Below are 16777 nucleotides of genomic sequence, written 5' to 3' on the forward strand. Positions count from 1 at the left end.
GGAAAGGGTGGAGTCGGGGCAGGGGCCGGGGGGTGCAAACACCCACCAGTGCCGGGGAAAGGTGGCGCCTATGTGTACACAGGCTACATTTCTGCTCCCAATGAAGGCAATTACAAAATTCCACTGACTTAAATGGGAATGGGAGCTGGTCCACACTTTTAAACTTACTCTGCACCACCGTCACTCTTTTCTGGGGCTGAATTCAGCCCTGCTGTAAGTGGCCACAATGCCCATTGACGTCAGTGGAGTAACGTCTGCCTATATCAGGGACTGAGTTTGGTCCCTTCACAATACAACTCCTGGGTACTGTAAAATAACACCAAGTTAGTGTAAACAACTCATTTTGTCCACTCACTGAATGCCAAATTGGTACAAGTCACACTACCACTTAGAAGACTTTCACCCATTTTTCTGACCAACTCGTACCCATAACATACCCCACCACTTCCATCACCGCTAACTTTGGTTCGCTGTGTGAGCAGCTCCAATGGGAGCTGTGTTGGCAAGGTGGGTCGGAAGGAGACTCACTGACACAGCCCAGTCATCACTAACTGAGGAAACAGAATGAAGTTTTCAAATTCTGGCTGTCCTACTGGCTTAGGAACAGCTCCTTTCAGTTCTGAGATCAGCTCTCTCCTCCCCAGGCCAGAAGGGATGAGAATGAGGGAGATGGGTTTGCAGCTTGGGTAACCAGACCCACACTAGCTTTAATCTAGTCAGCACAGCTAAAAATAGCCGTGACGATGCAGCAGCACAGGCTTCAACATGGGCTAGCAACATGCATCTGTATCTGGGGTCCCAGGCACTCTGGAACAGCCCACGCAGAACCCCAGGCCTCCACTTCTTCACCTATTTTTAGCTGCAATAGCTAGATTAAAACTAACAAAGGAGAGTTTACCCAAACTGCAGTCACACCTCCAGCTACAGTGTAAACATACCCTGGTGGAAAAGGGAGTGGCTTCTCTGAGGCCTTCTTGGCTGCAGAGTCACTCTGAGGCAGGGCTGAAGGGTGATGGGAGGAAGTCAATGGAGAGGGCAGAGTGCGAGGACTAAAAATAGCCATTGCTAAGAGCTCTCTGTTCAGCCAGTTCCACTGTCAAATCTGAATTTCTGTGATTTTTTTCTCTGGGATTGTGCATTTTTCTGTGTCTCAGAATATGCCTAAGGAATGTCCTGACTCATCCAGGACAGCCTGATATTCATCAGCTGTCCCATGTTCTGGGAGTTCAGATCCCCTCCACCCTCCCGCCATTGCTCTGATTAGTGCTGTACCGGTGGAGCTGGATGTTGATCAGAGAAGTGGTCTTGTGTTGTGGGAAACCAGTCAGCAAAGCTTCCACATTGTGAGGCATCAACACAGACCAGAATAGATAATTTGGGTAGAAGAAAAAAGTAGGGGTGTTGAGAGCAAGGTAAGGGAGTGAGAACCAAGAGGAAAGAGCAGTGAAACCAAGGAGAGGCAGAGCTGAAGGGGGAGTAAACCCAGGAGAGTGGGACCAGAGGGAAGTGAGGGAATCCTGGAGGATAAGAGAGGGAGAAAAAAACAGAACAAGAGAGGGGAATGAAGTAAGTAGGAAAACAAAAGGAGAGAAGTAGAACAGATTGAGAGAGTAGGGTAGAGAAGGAAGCCTTCTACTACCTCTTCTAAAGATATAAGAGCTTCTAGGAGCTTGGCCTGTTGGGTCGCTAACTGGACGCTGCCCCTGGACCACTTTTGGGGTCTCAGCTACCCCCAAGTCCATAACCTTGATTTGACCCATAAGGGCTCTCTCCAAATTTACAGACCCAAATTCCAGTTTGGTGTACCTCCAATGCGGCCTGGAATTACCACAGGGATTAATTTGCCCATTAGGTTAGTAGAACACCAAAGATTTCCCTGCCTTCTGTTCCATTTTGATGATTTAGATGGATTGTTTAATGCAAAATGCAAAAGATCTAAGGTTTAAATCTTGTTTTAAGATTCTAGTTCACTTGTGGCCAAATCCAACAGTCCCTTACTCTGTCAAAACACTTGTGGAAATCAGATCTGTCTAAATAAGGACTGCAGGATTGGGCCCTAATGAAACGTAGGAGTAAACTTAAAATTAACAAATGAAATTCAAATAACAATACAAAATTCTGGACCAAACACTCCCAAAAGAGAAGATGTTCAGTACCCAAACCAGGGTCAGTATCCAAATTTTGCAGATGGCTCTAAGATCTGTAAAATGGACCAAACCAAAATCTCAGATTGCAATACCCCCAAACTTTGAGGTGTTCAGACTCGGGATGGAGATCTGAATTCCATGGCTTGAGCCCATCTCTGCTACAAATCTTTAAAAAACAAGAAGGTGGAAAGTCAGTTTCTCCTTTAGGGCCGGACTGTTATGCTTATAAGCACACAGATTTTTTTTCAGGGGAAAAGGCAATATGCTGTGTTTATTGAAGATATAACAATTAGCATATGCATTCAATCACAGTACACACTGTGACAAAGTTCCTCCTCTATCTTGGTGGATCCTGCGCTTATTGGCGGATTTTCTTGCCTCAGAGATTCACCTTCCCCTCTGGAAGAACCCACAGTCCAGGTCAATTGGGAGGTTTGGGGGGAACCCGGGCCCGCCCTCTACTCCGGATTCCAGCCCAGGGCCCTGTGGACTGCAGCTGTCTATAGTGCCTCCTGTAACAGCTGCATGACAGCTACAACTCCCTGGGCTACTTCCCCATGGCCTCCTCCAAACACCTTCCTTATTCTCACCACAGGACCTTCCTCCTGGTGTCTGATAACGCTTGTGCTCCTCAGTCCTCCAGCAGCACACCCTCTCACTCTCAGCTCCTTGCGCCTCTTGCTCCCAGCTGCTCACACTCGCACCACAAATTGAATTGAGCTCCTTTTAACACCCAGGTGCCCTGATTAGCCTGCCTTAATTGATTCTAGCAGCTTCTTCTTAATTGGCTCCAGGTGTCCTAATTAGCCTGCCTGCCTTAACTGGTTCTAGCAGGTTCCTGATTACTCTAGTGCAGCCCCTGCTCTGGTCACTCAGGGAACAGAAAACTACTCATCCAGTGGCCAGTATATTTGCCCTCTACCAGACTCCTGTACCCCACTGGTCTGGGTCTGTCACAACACACACACACACTGTTCCACCAGTCGATATTATAGTTACTAGTCCAGAGTCTGGATCAATCTAGTGGCCAGTTAGGTTGATCATAGGAAGGGAGGAGCCAGGTTTTGTCGGTCACGACACGATGGTCTGGAGAAGTCTTGGCAGGACGAGCCCAAAGTTTTATGGCAAGTCACCCTGTTTATATAGTGATTTTTTTTAATTGGGACTAATGAGGTTTGCACCATTATGCTGTAATTAATTGTTGTTTGATGAGTGCTTGTTTTTTTTTAATTTTTTTTTTTTATTACATTTTTTAGGGAGTTATTTTATGCTGGTTTTGATTACAGCTATTTTGTTTTTATTGATAAGTGGCTGTTTTATTTTTAAAGTTGTTAATTTGCCCTTTTTTGATATTTTAATAGGGGCGTGTTGCAGCCTCCTGGCGCCTTTGCGTTTGTCTCCGGTTCCTCCCTAGACCATCTGGTTTAGCAATGGCCATCACACTTATTTTTTAATACATACATTCCTCATTCACTCACAAAACAGAATTAATTTACACAGAACATTTTGAACAGGAACATCAAGTTGCAATGCAAAAGAAAACAATCATGGCATTCTTTTACTTATTTTTAAATGCTAAACCTACAACAAAATGGTCTGTTACTGCCTTGAAATCAGTCCAGACACAAAGAAATTCTGGCTGATGCATTTTTACCAATGGCATATTAGGCTATTCCTTTCTCCTATTCAAAAAGGGTGGCAGGCAGGATATGGTCAAATCATACATTAATACATTTAATACATGCTACATTATTATTTTATTATTTTTATTTTAAATTATACAAAATACAAACATAGCTGAGAAAGCTGAGGACACACAGCATCTCACAGGGCAGGTCTCCTACTTACAAGCCAGCACTAGCTATCAGGACTTTGCATTTCCTTTTCAACAGCTGATCACAGACACCGAACGCATCTCTGACACTATCATAGATACCTAACTCAGAGCAGGGAATGTAGCTCATGCTGCTTTTGGTGCTTGTGATATCATCAGCCATAGCAGGAGGAGCCTTGAACTTTGGTCTTGGCACTTTACGCACTTCTCATTTCACCAGTGTAGCTGCAGAACGTCACACTAATGAGCATCACTTGCTGCTAATATCAGGGCAATGCTAATTATAAGTTTTCTACATTTGGAAGACGAGCAGAGATCGGACCTAATTCTGATCTTTCATTGGTGTACAACTGAGCGATTCCATTGAAGTCTGTGGAGTTACACTAGTGTAAGTGAAAGCATAATTGGGCCTATCTTGTTTTGGGTGGTACAATGGCTATATTTGAGGCACCTTGGTGAAATCAGATGTGGATCAGTAGAGGCATCTAGTGGTCAAATGGATAAATTGCAGACCTTAATTGATTCTGGACTGGCACTGTTCTCCTCAGGCCATCTTGATAAAGCAGGGCCCCAGTAGAATATGCCTGGCTCCAGCATGCCAAGTTATCTGCTTAATTGATACAATGTGTTCTGTTATTTTTTTTCCTCCAGGCTCTCCCCTATGTGGCTCTTTTAATAGTGATGTTATTCTTCATCTATGCGGTGATTGGAATGCAGGTAGGTGATTCTCAAGAGCTATGTTATCTTTCACACATGAGATTCTGGGGAGGATAGTTGCACAAGAAATCACCAGATCATTTTCTGGTCCTACATGTAGCTCCTCTCCTAGCCATATAATCAGGCATTTAGGAAGTTGAGCTCAGACAATAAGCCTGAGTCAATTCAGAAAACATTGACTGGGTTTGCACTGCCAACAGGACTTGACAACCACACCAGCCAAACCAAACAAAACCACTATGTAGGAGACCACAGAGTATACCATAAAAAGAACATTACAGCCACCCAACCTCCCAAAGGAATATCCCTACAGCCGTATCAAAGGTGGTTTACTGGCTTGCTCGTTGTCACACAGCAATCAGTTCAAATGGCTCCTGGTCATGGTGGTGATCAGGCCTGATTATTCTCTCACCCCACTTTCACATCGGTGTCACTCCATTGACTTCAACAGAGTTACTTGTGATTTACACTAGTGTAAGTAAAAGTATGATCAGACCCAACATCTCAACTCTTTACTTGTGCCAATTCCTCATGAAACTGCATCAGTACTATATTGTATTCCGCTTCCGAAAACAAATTTGGAACCAGCATGAGCACTAATCTATGCAAATGACTGATACTGTATACAGACAAGTGGAAAAAGCTATTGATGTGCACACAGTATGTGACTGTCCCAGCTATACGTTGCATTCCTGCCTCACTTACTGGTGATGATTTTTCATGCTAAGCTTTACTTTCCACCTCTTAGTTAATCAAAGGTCTCAGAACAACTACCAGACCATCAGAGGTTAGAGACCAAAAAAAAAGAAAGGAATGGTGTATCACTTCCAAAGGTCTTTCACCATCCCACAGTTCTTATGCTTCACGATGGAACCAGAAAATGTTAGAAAGAATGTAAGAAAGGTTAGGCAAAATTCATCTGATCTGCTATATCTCATTTTGTTTTATTATTTTTATCATAACCCCAATTTACCACCTTTTCACTGTCTACTCTAGTCTCCTCTTTCTCAAGAAACAAAGCTTGGTATCTCTTGAATTAATTTAGACTGTCTCTGTTGCCTCCTCAATAACTCTGTCTATTTAGCTCTCCAATTAGAGTGGTCACCTTTTAAAACTTTCCAGTTTTGCCTTTATTAATCTAACTAGCTAATGTTACCAAGATCTTCCTAGTATTCCCTATACAGTATAGGGAACAATTTGGGAATACTGCATTAACGTTACCTAGCTGCTACTACTACCATTTAATGATGACCTCTGTGTGCCTATCTGTCTATAGTATCTCGAATGAGCCTGTCACTGTAATATCTAGGTGCATGATCCAATAATTCTATTATCTTTTGTGAGAAGTAGTTATGCCTGACTTTCCTATTTAATCCTAATTTTAGATTCAATCCCCTGTTTTTAACCATCTCAGCAGTGGGAAAACCAGATGTCTATCAGTTGTGTCGATCCCTTTCCAAATTCCAAAGACCTCTGCTAGGTCACCTTCTAGTCTCTGCTTTTCCAGTGAGAAGCCCAGTCTTTGATCATTCTTCATCACTTAGATTCTTCAGACCCGTTATAATGTTCGTTGTCGTATACTGTGCCAAAGGCAATAACGTAATTACAGGTAGTTGGTTCGCACTTATGCCCCCCGGTTTGTGTGCTGTCCTGAGCCTGCTGAAGCAGAGTTCTCGAAGAAAGCCTTCAGTATCTCACTGTTGAGTAGCTCACTTGAAAGCCTAGATGACAATATCATTAGCATGACAATACCTTGACAATGACATAAGAATTTCCTATATAAAGAAGACCTATCAGTTCATCTTAGCTACCTCTCTGACATGAAGTGTAACAATATTCAAGGCTCACTACCTAACATGCCCAAGTGGAAAAATACAAATTGATGCTGATGGATGAAGCTACCAGTCTGATGATAGCCCAAGAGGCACTGTCTGGAATGGACAAGAGGGAGGAACCTCCTCCTGCATCTTCCTCTACTTGCAGCTCTTCCCTCACGCTCCGTTTCACTGCTGAGTAGTGTAGCAAGCCTGTAGTAACACTGCCAGTGCCTTATATGAGTTGAAGCTGGGTAGTTAAAAGGACAGTCAGGCTCTTCCAACAGGGAAACTCCCTCATGTACCGTCTCCTGAAAGGAAAAATATGGGCTGCCTCAACTCAAGCTGCCTCTGAGTATTTGAGCTGTCCTCCCACAACAGTTACTCCCAGCGCCTCCTCAGTGCAGCTGGGGCTGTCACTGCTCACCAGAGAGAGGGGGGATCTGAACCAGGAGAAGCCCAAAGGGCTCTTGAAGAGCATTCTATTTAAAGATGGCCCTTCTGAGATGGAACTGTTTCCCTGTAATTCTCCCTGTACTTCTCTCCTTCTATTTATTTTTTAATTACTGAGGATATTTGCATGCAAAGAGGCTCTTTGTTCCTCCAGAGTCACTCAGTTCTTGCTACTCGTTCTGGCTATAAGGTTACAACACTCTGTCCTTTAAATCAGCATCATGATGATGTCAGATGGGGAATAAAGAGCCCTGAGTAGTTGAAGTTCTAAGAGAACTTTCTGGCCTGGCAAAGCTTCCTCAGCTCTTAGCAGCGGTGGCTATAAAAACTAAAGCTATACAAGCTGCTTTCAAGGAAGCCTGAAACCATCTGAACTCCCCTGCCTTTGGGTGTCATTACAAACTCAAAACCCAGACCCTGCTCATCTCAGATTCGTTGAGGATTGTGGGCTGGATTCTGTGATCTGACTAAGCTGAGCTTGGTGCAAAACTGGTGGAGTTGGAGGGGAGCAAAGATAGCTTTAACCCACCTTTACGCTCCTCCAGTTTTGGGAACCTAATGCCAGTCTCCTTCAATCCTAAGGCTGACCCACAGCCAGTCTGCTCCCCTGTGTAACTCAGAGCAGCATAAGGGATAGGGGTGGATGAAGCCACATGGACTGCAACTGAAGAAAATGTTTGCGCAAGCCCTACCAAAGCAAAATTGCAGATTCCCTCAGCTCTGATAAATACCAAGATTCGAGTACAAGTACATTCACTGAGGAGGATGCCCTTTAATAAGTGGGCTGCTTAGTGCCCGGATTCATCCCTGATCTAACTCCACTGAAGTGAATGGGGATGCACCTTTGTTTTTTTCCCCAAGTTTTTAATCAGTGGTTCTTAAACTTTCTTTGCTTGTATCACAGACCACTACTTGATCCTTAAGACAGTAATTCTCTGGCGGACACCTGCCTTCCTCAACTGGCTCCCACACCTTCCCTGCAGGAACTAGATTGACTGAATTCCTAAGAAGTATCATTAGGACAGTAATGTGTTAGGGAAAGAGGATGGAAATGAAGTCAGTTTGGTATGATGGGGCTGGCTGCTTAGTTACCTTTCCCCCTGGTATACTTGTGCCGTTTATTTCCTCTCCTTACATGTAGGACTTTGCGCTTACTAGTGCTGCATTTGTCTGCGCTGCCTACAGCCCTGACTCGAATCTCTACAGGTCGCTCTGCAGTTTGCCTCTCTGTGTTTACTTCCTCCCTGGCTTCAGTGTTGTCAGCAGATTTGATTATGTTGAATTTTACACCCAAAAAGCCCCAATCAAACCAAAACACACAAAGAAAGAGACTTGTTAATAGGTTTTCCTGTCTGTATAGCAGCCCAAACACATGCATACAAGGGAGTTCTGGCAGGCATCCAAAGAAGCCATTAAAACTTCCTAGCATGGCAGGACCTCATATTGTTGCAATGATGAAAGCTTTGCCTCTCAGATGGCAGTAACTCCACGGAGCAGCTGAGCTCCACAGATCAGAATTGAAGAACCTCTGCTTTAAAAGATATTTCAAGGCTTCTGATAGGTTTTCTCTCTCAGTAACTGTCGCTCTGCATGCTTTGCCCTCTTCCTCCCCCCACTCTCCTTGTCTTCTGATTTCTCCTTTTCCTCATCCTGCCACATCCTCTTTACATACTGTACTCTCTCTCTCTTTCCCCTGCCCTCCCTCTGCATAGCAATTCTGCTCTCTTTTCTCCCTATTCCCTGCCTGAGGTGCTCCTGGTTAGCCATTGGAGGATTCACTAGCACTGCAAGTATTACTCAGAAAAAGTCTGATCCAGAACTCATTGAAATCAATGGAAAGATTCCCATTGCCTTCATTTTTTATCAGGGTCAATCACCAAGTCCTGTATGTCCTTGTGCGGTCCTTAATCATACTTCTCATTGACTTCAATGGGAGTTTTGCCCCAAGTAAGGACTGCAGGATTCACCCCATAGGTTTTTTTTTTATTCTTGCCCCTGTTCCAGTGTCCATGCACCAGTGCTGGTTTGGGGCAGAACTGTTTTGAAGCAATCACACCCAGGACACCTGGCAGACATGGTTGCACCATTGCATTCTGGGGTTCCTGAAACGCCTATCTCCTAGCACCAAGCACTGTTGCTATAGACCCTTGGGGGTAAATTCCAAATGTGAGGCTCTACACTATACTAGGGCACAGCTGTTGTGTGCAGATGCAAGGCATCTTATAGACACTGGGCAGTCCAGACAGTGCTCTGTTGCAATGCTTTTTCTCCTAGTGCAGTCTGAGGCTACATCTACACTACGGGGGGGGGGGGTCGATTTAAGATACGCAAATTCAGCTACGCGAATAGCGTAGCTGAATTCGACGTATCGCAGCCGACTTACCCCGCTGTAGGGACGGCGGCAAAATCGACCTCTGCGGCTTCCTGTCGACGGCGCTTACTCCCACCTCCGCTGGTGGAGTAAGAGCGTCGATTTGGGGATCGATTGGGACGCGATAAATCGATCCCCGAGAGGTCGATTTCTACCCGCGGGTAGTGTAGACCCAGCCTGAGCCTCAGGAACGCCAGTGAAGGAAAGAAAAATTGCAGCCTCTCCTCTCTCATTATTTTTCTTTCCACTGAAAACATCCAGTGTGAGTGCACATTGAAATGAGATCCCCATGTCACATTTTCATGGCACATGCAATAATGAATGATTAGTTATGTTAATGGTGTATTAGAATGTGCCTCTTGTTTCTGTGAGGTGCTTTTCCAGTGATATAGCACAAACAGGAGGAGGAGTAGCAAATATTGGAAACCAGCAGGAAACATCTTGTAGGAAGGGGGAAGGCTTTAGTGCTCATAATCACTAAGATGTAAGGAACTACAGCTGACAAGAGTGTTTTGGGGGCTACAAGGCTAAGTTGACGAGACCTCTGCTTTTTGCTAGGTATTTGGTAAAATTGCTCTGAATGATACCTCGTATATAAACCGCAACAACAACTTTCAGACGTTCCCACAAGCAGTGCTGCTACTCTTCAGGTGGGTGCCGCGGAGTTTTGGACTGTGAGGGTGACTGTGCATCTGGACATGTCTTCTCCATTTTTACCATATCTTGATCATGAGATGATTAGAAATACAGTATCCCAAATCCAGAACCTAGGATTTTCTATTTTGGGGAAGACCATTGGTCTGCCTGGCCTGATATCCTACCTCCAGCAATGGCCAATACTTGATGTGTCAGAGTAAGGCAACACCCCCACCCCAAAAATTCATATATCCAGTTGTTCAGTGGGCTACATGTGGGGGAGGGGAATTATTTCCTTCCCCCTGAGGTGACCAGTTACACACTGAAGCATCAAATCTGATCACCCCAGCTGAGCCACAAATATTGATATTGATCACAAAACCGTCCATTCTTTTAAACCAACCAAAGCATTTGGCTCTCTGACCTTCTGCAGCAGGAAAGGGAACCTTTATCACAGTGTTCAAGTGGTTCCCTTAAATGTTCAGAACATAATTGCCTTGCTGGAACACACCAGTGGCCCGTGCAGTCCAGGATTCTGTCTCTGACAGTGGCACTGTTTCAGAGAAAAACCTAAAACTCCCACAATGGAAAATACTCTGCCACAGGGGGAAATTTCTTGACCCAGTTGTTGATCAGCTGATATCCTGTAATATGCTATCTCGATGTACATATCTTCCTTTTGTTTACTGTTGTGCCTATATTTATATGGTACTTCATCCACTAGGACCCCCAGATCTTTCTCCCACTAAGGGTTCAGTAGCGTTCAGCCAGTATACAGCATCCATAGGCCTGACAAGACTCCCCCCAGAACCTCCACTACCTGTTCAGGTTATTTATTGCTGCTTTGGCAGTCTGTCCCTTTCCCTCACTCCCTTGTGGAGTATGTACTCAGAATGGGATGCCAAACACCAATCAGGGCACTGTTCCTTGCTCAGTTTGACACATCATCCCTCCCCTAACTGGTGTTTGGCACCCAGCTCTGGCTATCTGTGTCAGGCAGGGCAGAGAGTGCTGAGGACTGGACCAACTGAAGGAAAGAGTTTGCAGGGGTACACCACTGTTACATTGCCTGCAGGTTTACAGGGAGTGAGGACAGGGGAAATGGGCAGCTCAGGAGAGGACAGGGAAGAAAAGGATGAGGGAACACAAAATGGGAGAAGCAAAATGCTGATCTCCTTCCAGCCCCTCAAAAATCTCCTCAAACATCTGGTCAGAACATGGCAGCCCCGTATCCATGGTATACAAAAGCAGGTGCTCTAGTAATGGATAACATGATGATAGCAACAAAGCTAGAAGGAAAGGAACATGCCAGTTCATGTTAAACCTGTCCCATCACCCATTGTATGTAGGCCATGACTTCAATGGGAGCAGGAGAAGGCTCTTCATGTGCTTACTACTGCTTCCCTTTTGAAGTGATCACTGTTGACTTCACGTCCCCATTCTCAAGTATCCCTTTATGCCCAGGTGTGCCACTGGTGAAGGCTGGCAGGACATCATGCTTGATTGTCTGCCAGACAAGAAGTGCGATCCTGAGTCAGAGCCAACCAACTCTACCGAAGGCGACCATTCCTGTGGGAGCAGCTTTTCCATCTTTTATTTCATCAGCTTCTACATGCTCTGTGCCTTCTTGGTGAGTCAGCATACATGGTACTGGCCTGTGACTGCGCAGTAACCCTTTACTTCCCTGGGCACAGACATTGCGTAGCAGAAAAGTGATCTCATACATAGAAAATCTGATACACATTGTCCACAATGGCCTCACATGACAGTGATAATTGATCCCCACAGTTCATGCTCAGGAGCCTCTCTCTAGACCAAGTTCAACAGCCAGTCACAATATAAACAAGGACACCTCCCATCAGAAAAACAGATTAGTGGCCTGAGGTCTGAAGTGAGGCCACCAGCGCCTCACTCCCACCTTCCCTCCTACCTTCCATCTGTTTTTTATCCACTGCTGCTATTACTGTGAAAACGGCATATCCCACTTGCATCTGCTCTGTCCTGGCAGTGCAGTTCTCCTGGTATTACGCAGTACAGCAGCACGCACTGTGCAGCTGGCCATTAGAGCTGCAAACACCCTCCTAGAAAATGTCTACAATATTTTTAAACCATTTGGCTCAATGCCAGTAAATGACTCCAACTCTGCCCCCAAGGGAAAAAAACCCCAGGCCCCTCTCAGGAAAAAGCCTGTATAAATAGGTAGGCCCTGCAGCATGCCCAAAAGCTCAGCAAACATGGGCTTCATCAATCAGTTGTGGGGAGCAAGATTTGAGGGGTCCTTGCTAAGAACATCTTGCCTCCAACACCTTTCATTTAAATCAAGAACCTCTGCTTATCTCACTTGACATGGTGTCACCTATGAGAAGAGAGACAGTCAAACCACACAGGGCCAGGTTTTGGACGCAAACTGGAAGCCAAGTAAAGTCTGGTGTTCCATGCCTCCTTCTTCACATCACCTCTGTCTTTGTTTGCAGATTATCAATCTTTTTGTGGCTGTTATTATGGATAACTTTGACTACTTGACACGGGACTGGTCCATTCTGGGGCCACATCACCTTGACGAGTTTAAAAGGATCTGGGCAGAGTATGACCCTGAAGCCAAGTAAGTGACTAGGCCTGAACTTTAGAACATGCTAACTTCTGGTGCACAGTCTCTATTCTCTCAAAAGTCTGGCATCCCAGACCCAATGCAATAGGGTAGCATCTTCTCATGGCAGGAAGCAAATCCAGCTGTATGTAAATCTCTGTGAAAACTCTAAAAGGGAAGCAGAAGCTGAAACCTCCCCCATCTCTCCACATGTGAATCAGATAGAGAAGCAGCCTGTTCCAGGATACGTGAGCAGTAGAAAGTCTAGTAAATGGTCTGCTTTTTTTCCCAGCTGCAAGTAATTTTAAATTGTGCACAGCTTGGAAAAATATAGGCCATTTATCAGATTAATAAACAGGCCAGTGGGGGATATGCATTAAGAAGGAGGCTTGTTGAGTGGATTGGTACGCTGGATCACATGCTGTAGTACTGAGTCCCAGCCTGTGACCTGGCCAGTCTGACCCTTCTTGGGTAGCCATAGAAACAGGTCTGTGTGCCCTTATATGACCTGGACTCTGTTACTTTTATGCCTTCTGCTCTGCATCCCAAATTTGGCTCACACCAAAGCTGCAGCATTCATTCTTTGGGCTGGTCCACACTAACCCCCCACTTCGAACTAAGATACGCAACTTCAGCTACGTTATTCACATGGCTAAAGTCGAACTATCTTAGTTCGAACTTACCGCGGGTCCACACGCGGCAGGCAGGCTCCCCCGTCGACTCCACGTACTCCTCTCGCCGAGCAGGAGTACCGGCGTCGATGGCGAGCACTTCCGAGATCGATCCCAGAAGATCGATTGCTTACCGCCGGACCCGGAGGTAAGTATAGACGTACCCTTTGTGTTTCCATGTGTCATCCACATGCCAGCAGCGATGTGGTTGTGCCAGCCGCAGCCTGCATCACTGCATATATGCATTGCATGTGGAGGGCCAAATTCTCCCCTCTGTTCCACCCCTGCAACTCCACCAACGTTAATAAGTTTGCACAAGAGCAACTGACAGGAGAATTTGACCCACAATTGACTCAGTCTGAAACACTCTTGGGCCTGATGCTCCTTCACACTAGACCTCTTTAAGGCACTCTGACAGTGTAAAGGGGCCTTCACATGGGTGTAAATTACTTGGCTCTGACAAAGAGATCATGAGTTCAGGACTCATTGGATTCATAGCTAATGCTGGCTGTGCAGCATTTGGGGCTGTGTCACATTGTTGGAAGTGACATTTAAACAGAGGTCCCTTTTGGCCATCCCTGGTGGCTGTCCAAAGCAATTTTCAATAAAGATAAGAGAGAGCCTCAGTGCTGGAATAAACATTCAATTTGCTAATAAAACAGGCCCTAGTATCCAAGGCATGTTGACATGGGGAGTTATTTCAGAATAGCCGTTCCTGAGGAACTATCCCTGACTAACCCCATGTGTGGACGCTTTTATTCCTGAATAAGAATGCTTTATTCCAAATTAGCTTAATCCACTTGGTTTAAGATAATTCAGAATAGGGCACTCTTATTTCCAGAATAAGAGCATCCACACATGGAGTTAATTGGAAATAGTTAACCTATTTGAAATTCACATCCTTCTTTATTCCAGATTAATTCTCATGTGTAAACAAGCCCCAGGACTCTTTGTAAATAGGGTTAGCCATATGTTGCTGGAGCCATATGACAAATATCACCTGTAAGGATCCACCTGTAAATGGTCTCTTTTTCTCAATCCTGTCTGTATGTCCATGCCACTCCCTGCCAGCCTGAGATTCCAACTCTGGTTGTGGCAACTCCCGTCCCTTCCCTGTTTGAGTTTTTCACTTTTGATGACCCATTTACAAAATTTGGAAAGCCAAATTGCAGCTTTCAAAATGGGTGTATGGAGGCATTAAGGGACTGGATTCTTTCCATTGCCCACTGGCCACAGAGACAGATAGGAGCATAAACAAGAATTGAGGGATGGTGGATCAGGGTTGTGACTGAGACAGAGCACCAGGAAAAGAGAAACCTCGTGCAGCTGCGTGGGTCACAAGGCCAGCCCTGTCTGCAATGCTATTTACTAAGGTCAATGTTTTCAAAGGTGACCACTGATTTTGGATGATTCAATATTTTGGGTGCCCACAGTGTCAGGTTGGGCACCCAGAAACTGAGGCACTGAAATCCATGGCCAATTTTGCAAATATTGGCCTAAGTGTATAATGATTGTTGTGTTTTCTTACACATTCAAACTAGTAGGAGCTAACTCATGGCTGTGCAAGGCTGGAGAGATACACTTAGTATGAGAGGCGCTGTATAAAGCCACCTGCTATGTCACGTTAACACAGAGTGGTTCTGGAAATCTTGGGATGGAGACCTCATATATGTTTCTAACAGCATCTGCTCTCAGGCCCTCTCCAGATGGATTGGCAGGCTCTTATATCATCAATATTATATTTTCTTCCCCAGGGGACGGATCAAACACCTGGACGTGGTGACGCTGCTCCGGCGGATTCAGCCTCCGCTGGGCTTTGGGAAGCTCTGTCCTCATCGAGTGGCTTGCAAAGTAAGACAGTGCAGTTGGGGGGAGGTTGGAGGAGGGAAGAACATCTCAGAGGAAGCACAGATGTAACAAATTACAGCTTCATTTACTGATAATCTAGAGCGTAGGTTCTGGGGAATTATCTGGTAAACACTGCTTGCTGCTTTATTAGCTTCTAGTCAGGCCATTTGTTAGCCTATATTATAGATTCCTTGCTAGAGTTTGCAGACTCCCTGGCACAGGAATTATCAGGTATACATAGTGGTAGATGCTATAGACATATTAGCTGGGGAAACAGTCATGTAGGCTATAAAGACCCATCTGAGGAGGTCTGCTGCCCCCTAGTGGGGAAGAGAGGAATAGTATGTGTTTACTCCGAACCCGGTATACTGTAATCCTATCCCCTGGCCTATTTCAGATGGGAGTAACCTTCCCCAGGGCTCTTCTGTTGAGAGACGGCAGGCAGTTTCTAGTTGCACTCAGTGCCCTGGTGGGAATCCATTAGCCATATCAAGCTACTATGTGGACTAATAAGGCTCTTGGATAACTGTAGCCCTCAAATATCAATGATGTATGCATGCAGTAGAGACAGATAAATAGATAAGATAGATATGGTCTCTGAAAGGTAGACAGAAATAACAGGGGAGGGGAAATAGCTTTTAGATTTTTCTTCGTACCTAATGCACCTGGGATGGGTTATCATTCCTTAAATAATTTCTACAGACTAAACAGCAGTATTACCTACATATTGAAATAAGAGAAAAGAGGGGGAAGGGAGGAGAGTCTGTGTGTGAAAATTTCCTCCTCAGTTCTTTAGTTAAAAGCTTCCAGTCATCAGAAAGGATTTGCCCTTGTGAAGGATCTGTTTCTAGCCTTTGTGTTTCCTTTCTCCTCTATGGACAAATTTGTCCTTCTCCAGAGACTTATAAAGTTTACATGTTCCTCTTGTAGCTGGTTATTATCAGTCTTAGAATATAACAAGGCTTTGGGCAGAAATACATTACTTTTTGTGGCTGCAACCAGACCACTTCAGCCTGTTATTTTGCCAGCTCTCGCATGCTAAGCAACGTCTGGTTGAATCACTGAAACTTGGAACTGCAGAAAGTGGAGGTGGGGAGTCAGCAGCTGGCATTTTTCCCTCCCAAGTCAGCACTGAACCATGCCCAGTGTGGAGGTGTTGAGGGCAAAGTGTTAGTGACAGTGCCATCTTTAGGATAAAATGTAAAATCAAGGCTCTTGTGTCATTATAGATCACCTGGCACAAGGGGAAGGATGTTAATTCCAGTTTATCATCCACATTCTGATTTAGACAGCTATAGTCTGCCTCTCTAAAATTCTCCATGCAGTTGCAGTAGGATATGGTATTAACTTCATGTCCTAAAAGGTGGTGGAGAGTTTCTGTGATCTGATAAACAGCTCTGCACCAGAGGTAGCTACATTTCAGTGGTGGGCAAAGTGATTCCTTATAGATTGCAAAGCACTTCACAATCATTAGGAATTAAAGATGCCATGTAAATGTAAAATGTTGCTTCTACTGTAATAAATACCAGTCTGTGTAGATGCATTGTGGGTACATGCCCACTTGCTACTGGGGAAAGTGGAGAGATAAATTATGTCCCGACCTAGAAGGGGTTATTCACATTGAAGTACTGTAATATATGCCTCTGGGCAAACAGATTCTACTGTTATGATGGTATGAAGAATCCTTTTCTATCTGTGT

The 16777-nt window shown here is 44.9% G+C and overlaps 1 protein-coding gene across 35 annotated transcripts in view; it reads left to right on the forward strand.

Moving 5' to 3' along the window:
- Nucleotides 1-16777, forward strand: part of CACNA1C (calcium voltage-gated channel subunit alpha1 C) — a 723794-nt gene that overhangs the window by 678908 nt on the left and 28109 nt on the right. For all 35 annotated transcript variants that reach the window (XM_065582612.1, XM_065582596.1, XM_065582633.1 and 32 more), the window contains 5 exons: nucleotides 4633-4698; nucleotides 9895-9986; nucleotides 11437-11602; nucleotides 12447-12574; nucleotides 14985-15081. In XM_065582612.1, the coding sequence (XP_065438684.1) occupies nucleotides 4633-4698; nucleotides 9895-9986; nucleotides 11437-11602; nucleotides 12447-12574; nucleotides 14985-15081 (549 nt within the window). The remainder of the gene's footprint in view (nucleotides 1-4632; nucleotides 4699-9894; nucleotides 9987-11436; nucleotides 11603-12446; nucleotides 12575-14984; nucleotides 15082-16777) is intronic.

Source organism: Chrysemys picta, chromosome 1, assembly GCF_011386835.1.
Source record: "Chrysemys picta bellii isolate R12L10 chromosome 1, ASM1138683v2, whole genome shotgun sequence".
NCBI classification, from domain to species: Eukaryota; Metazoa; Chordata; order Testudines; family Emydidae; genus Chrysemys; species Chrysemys picta.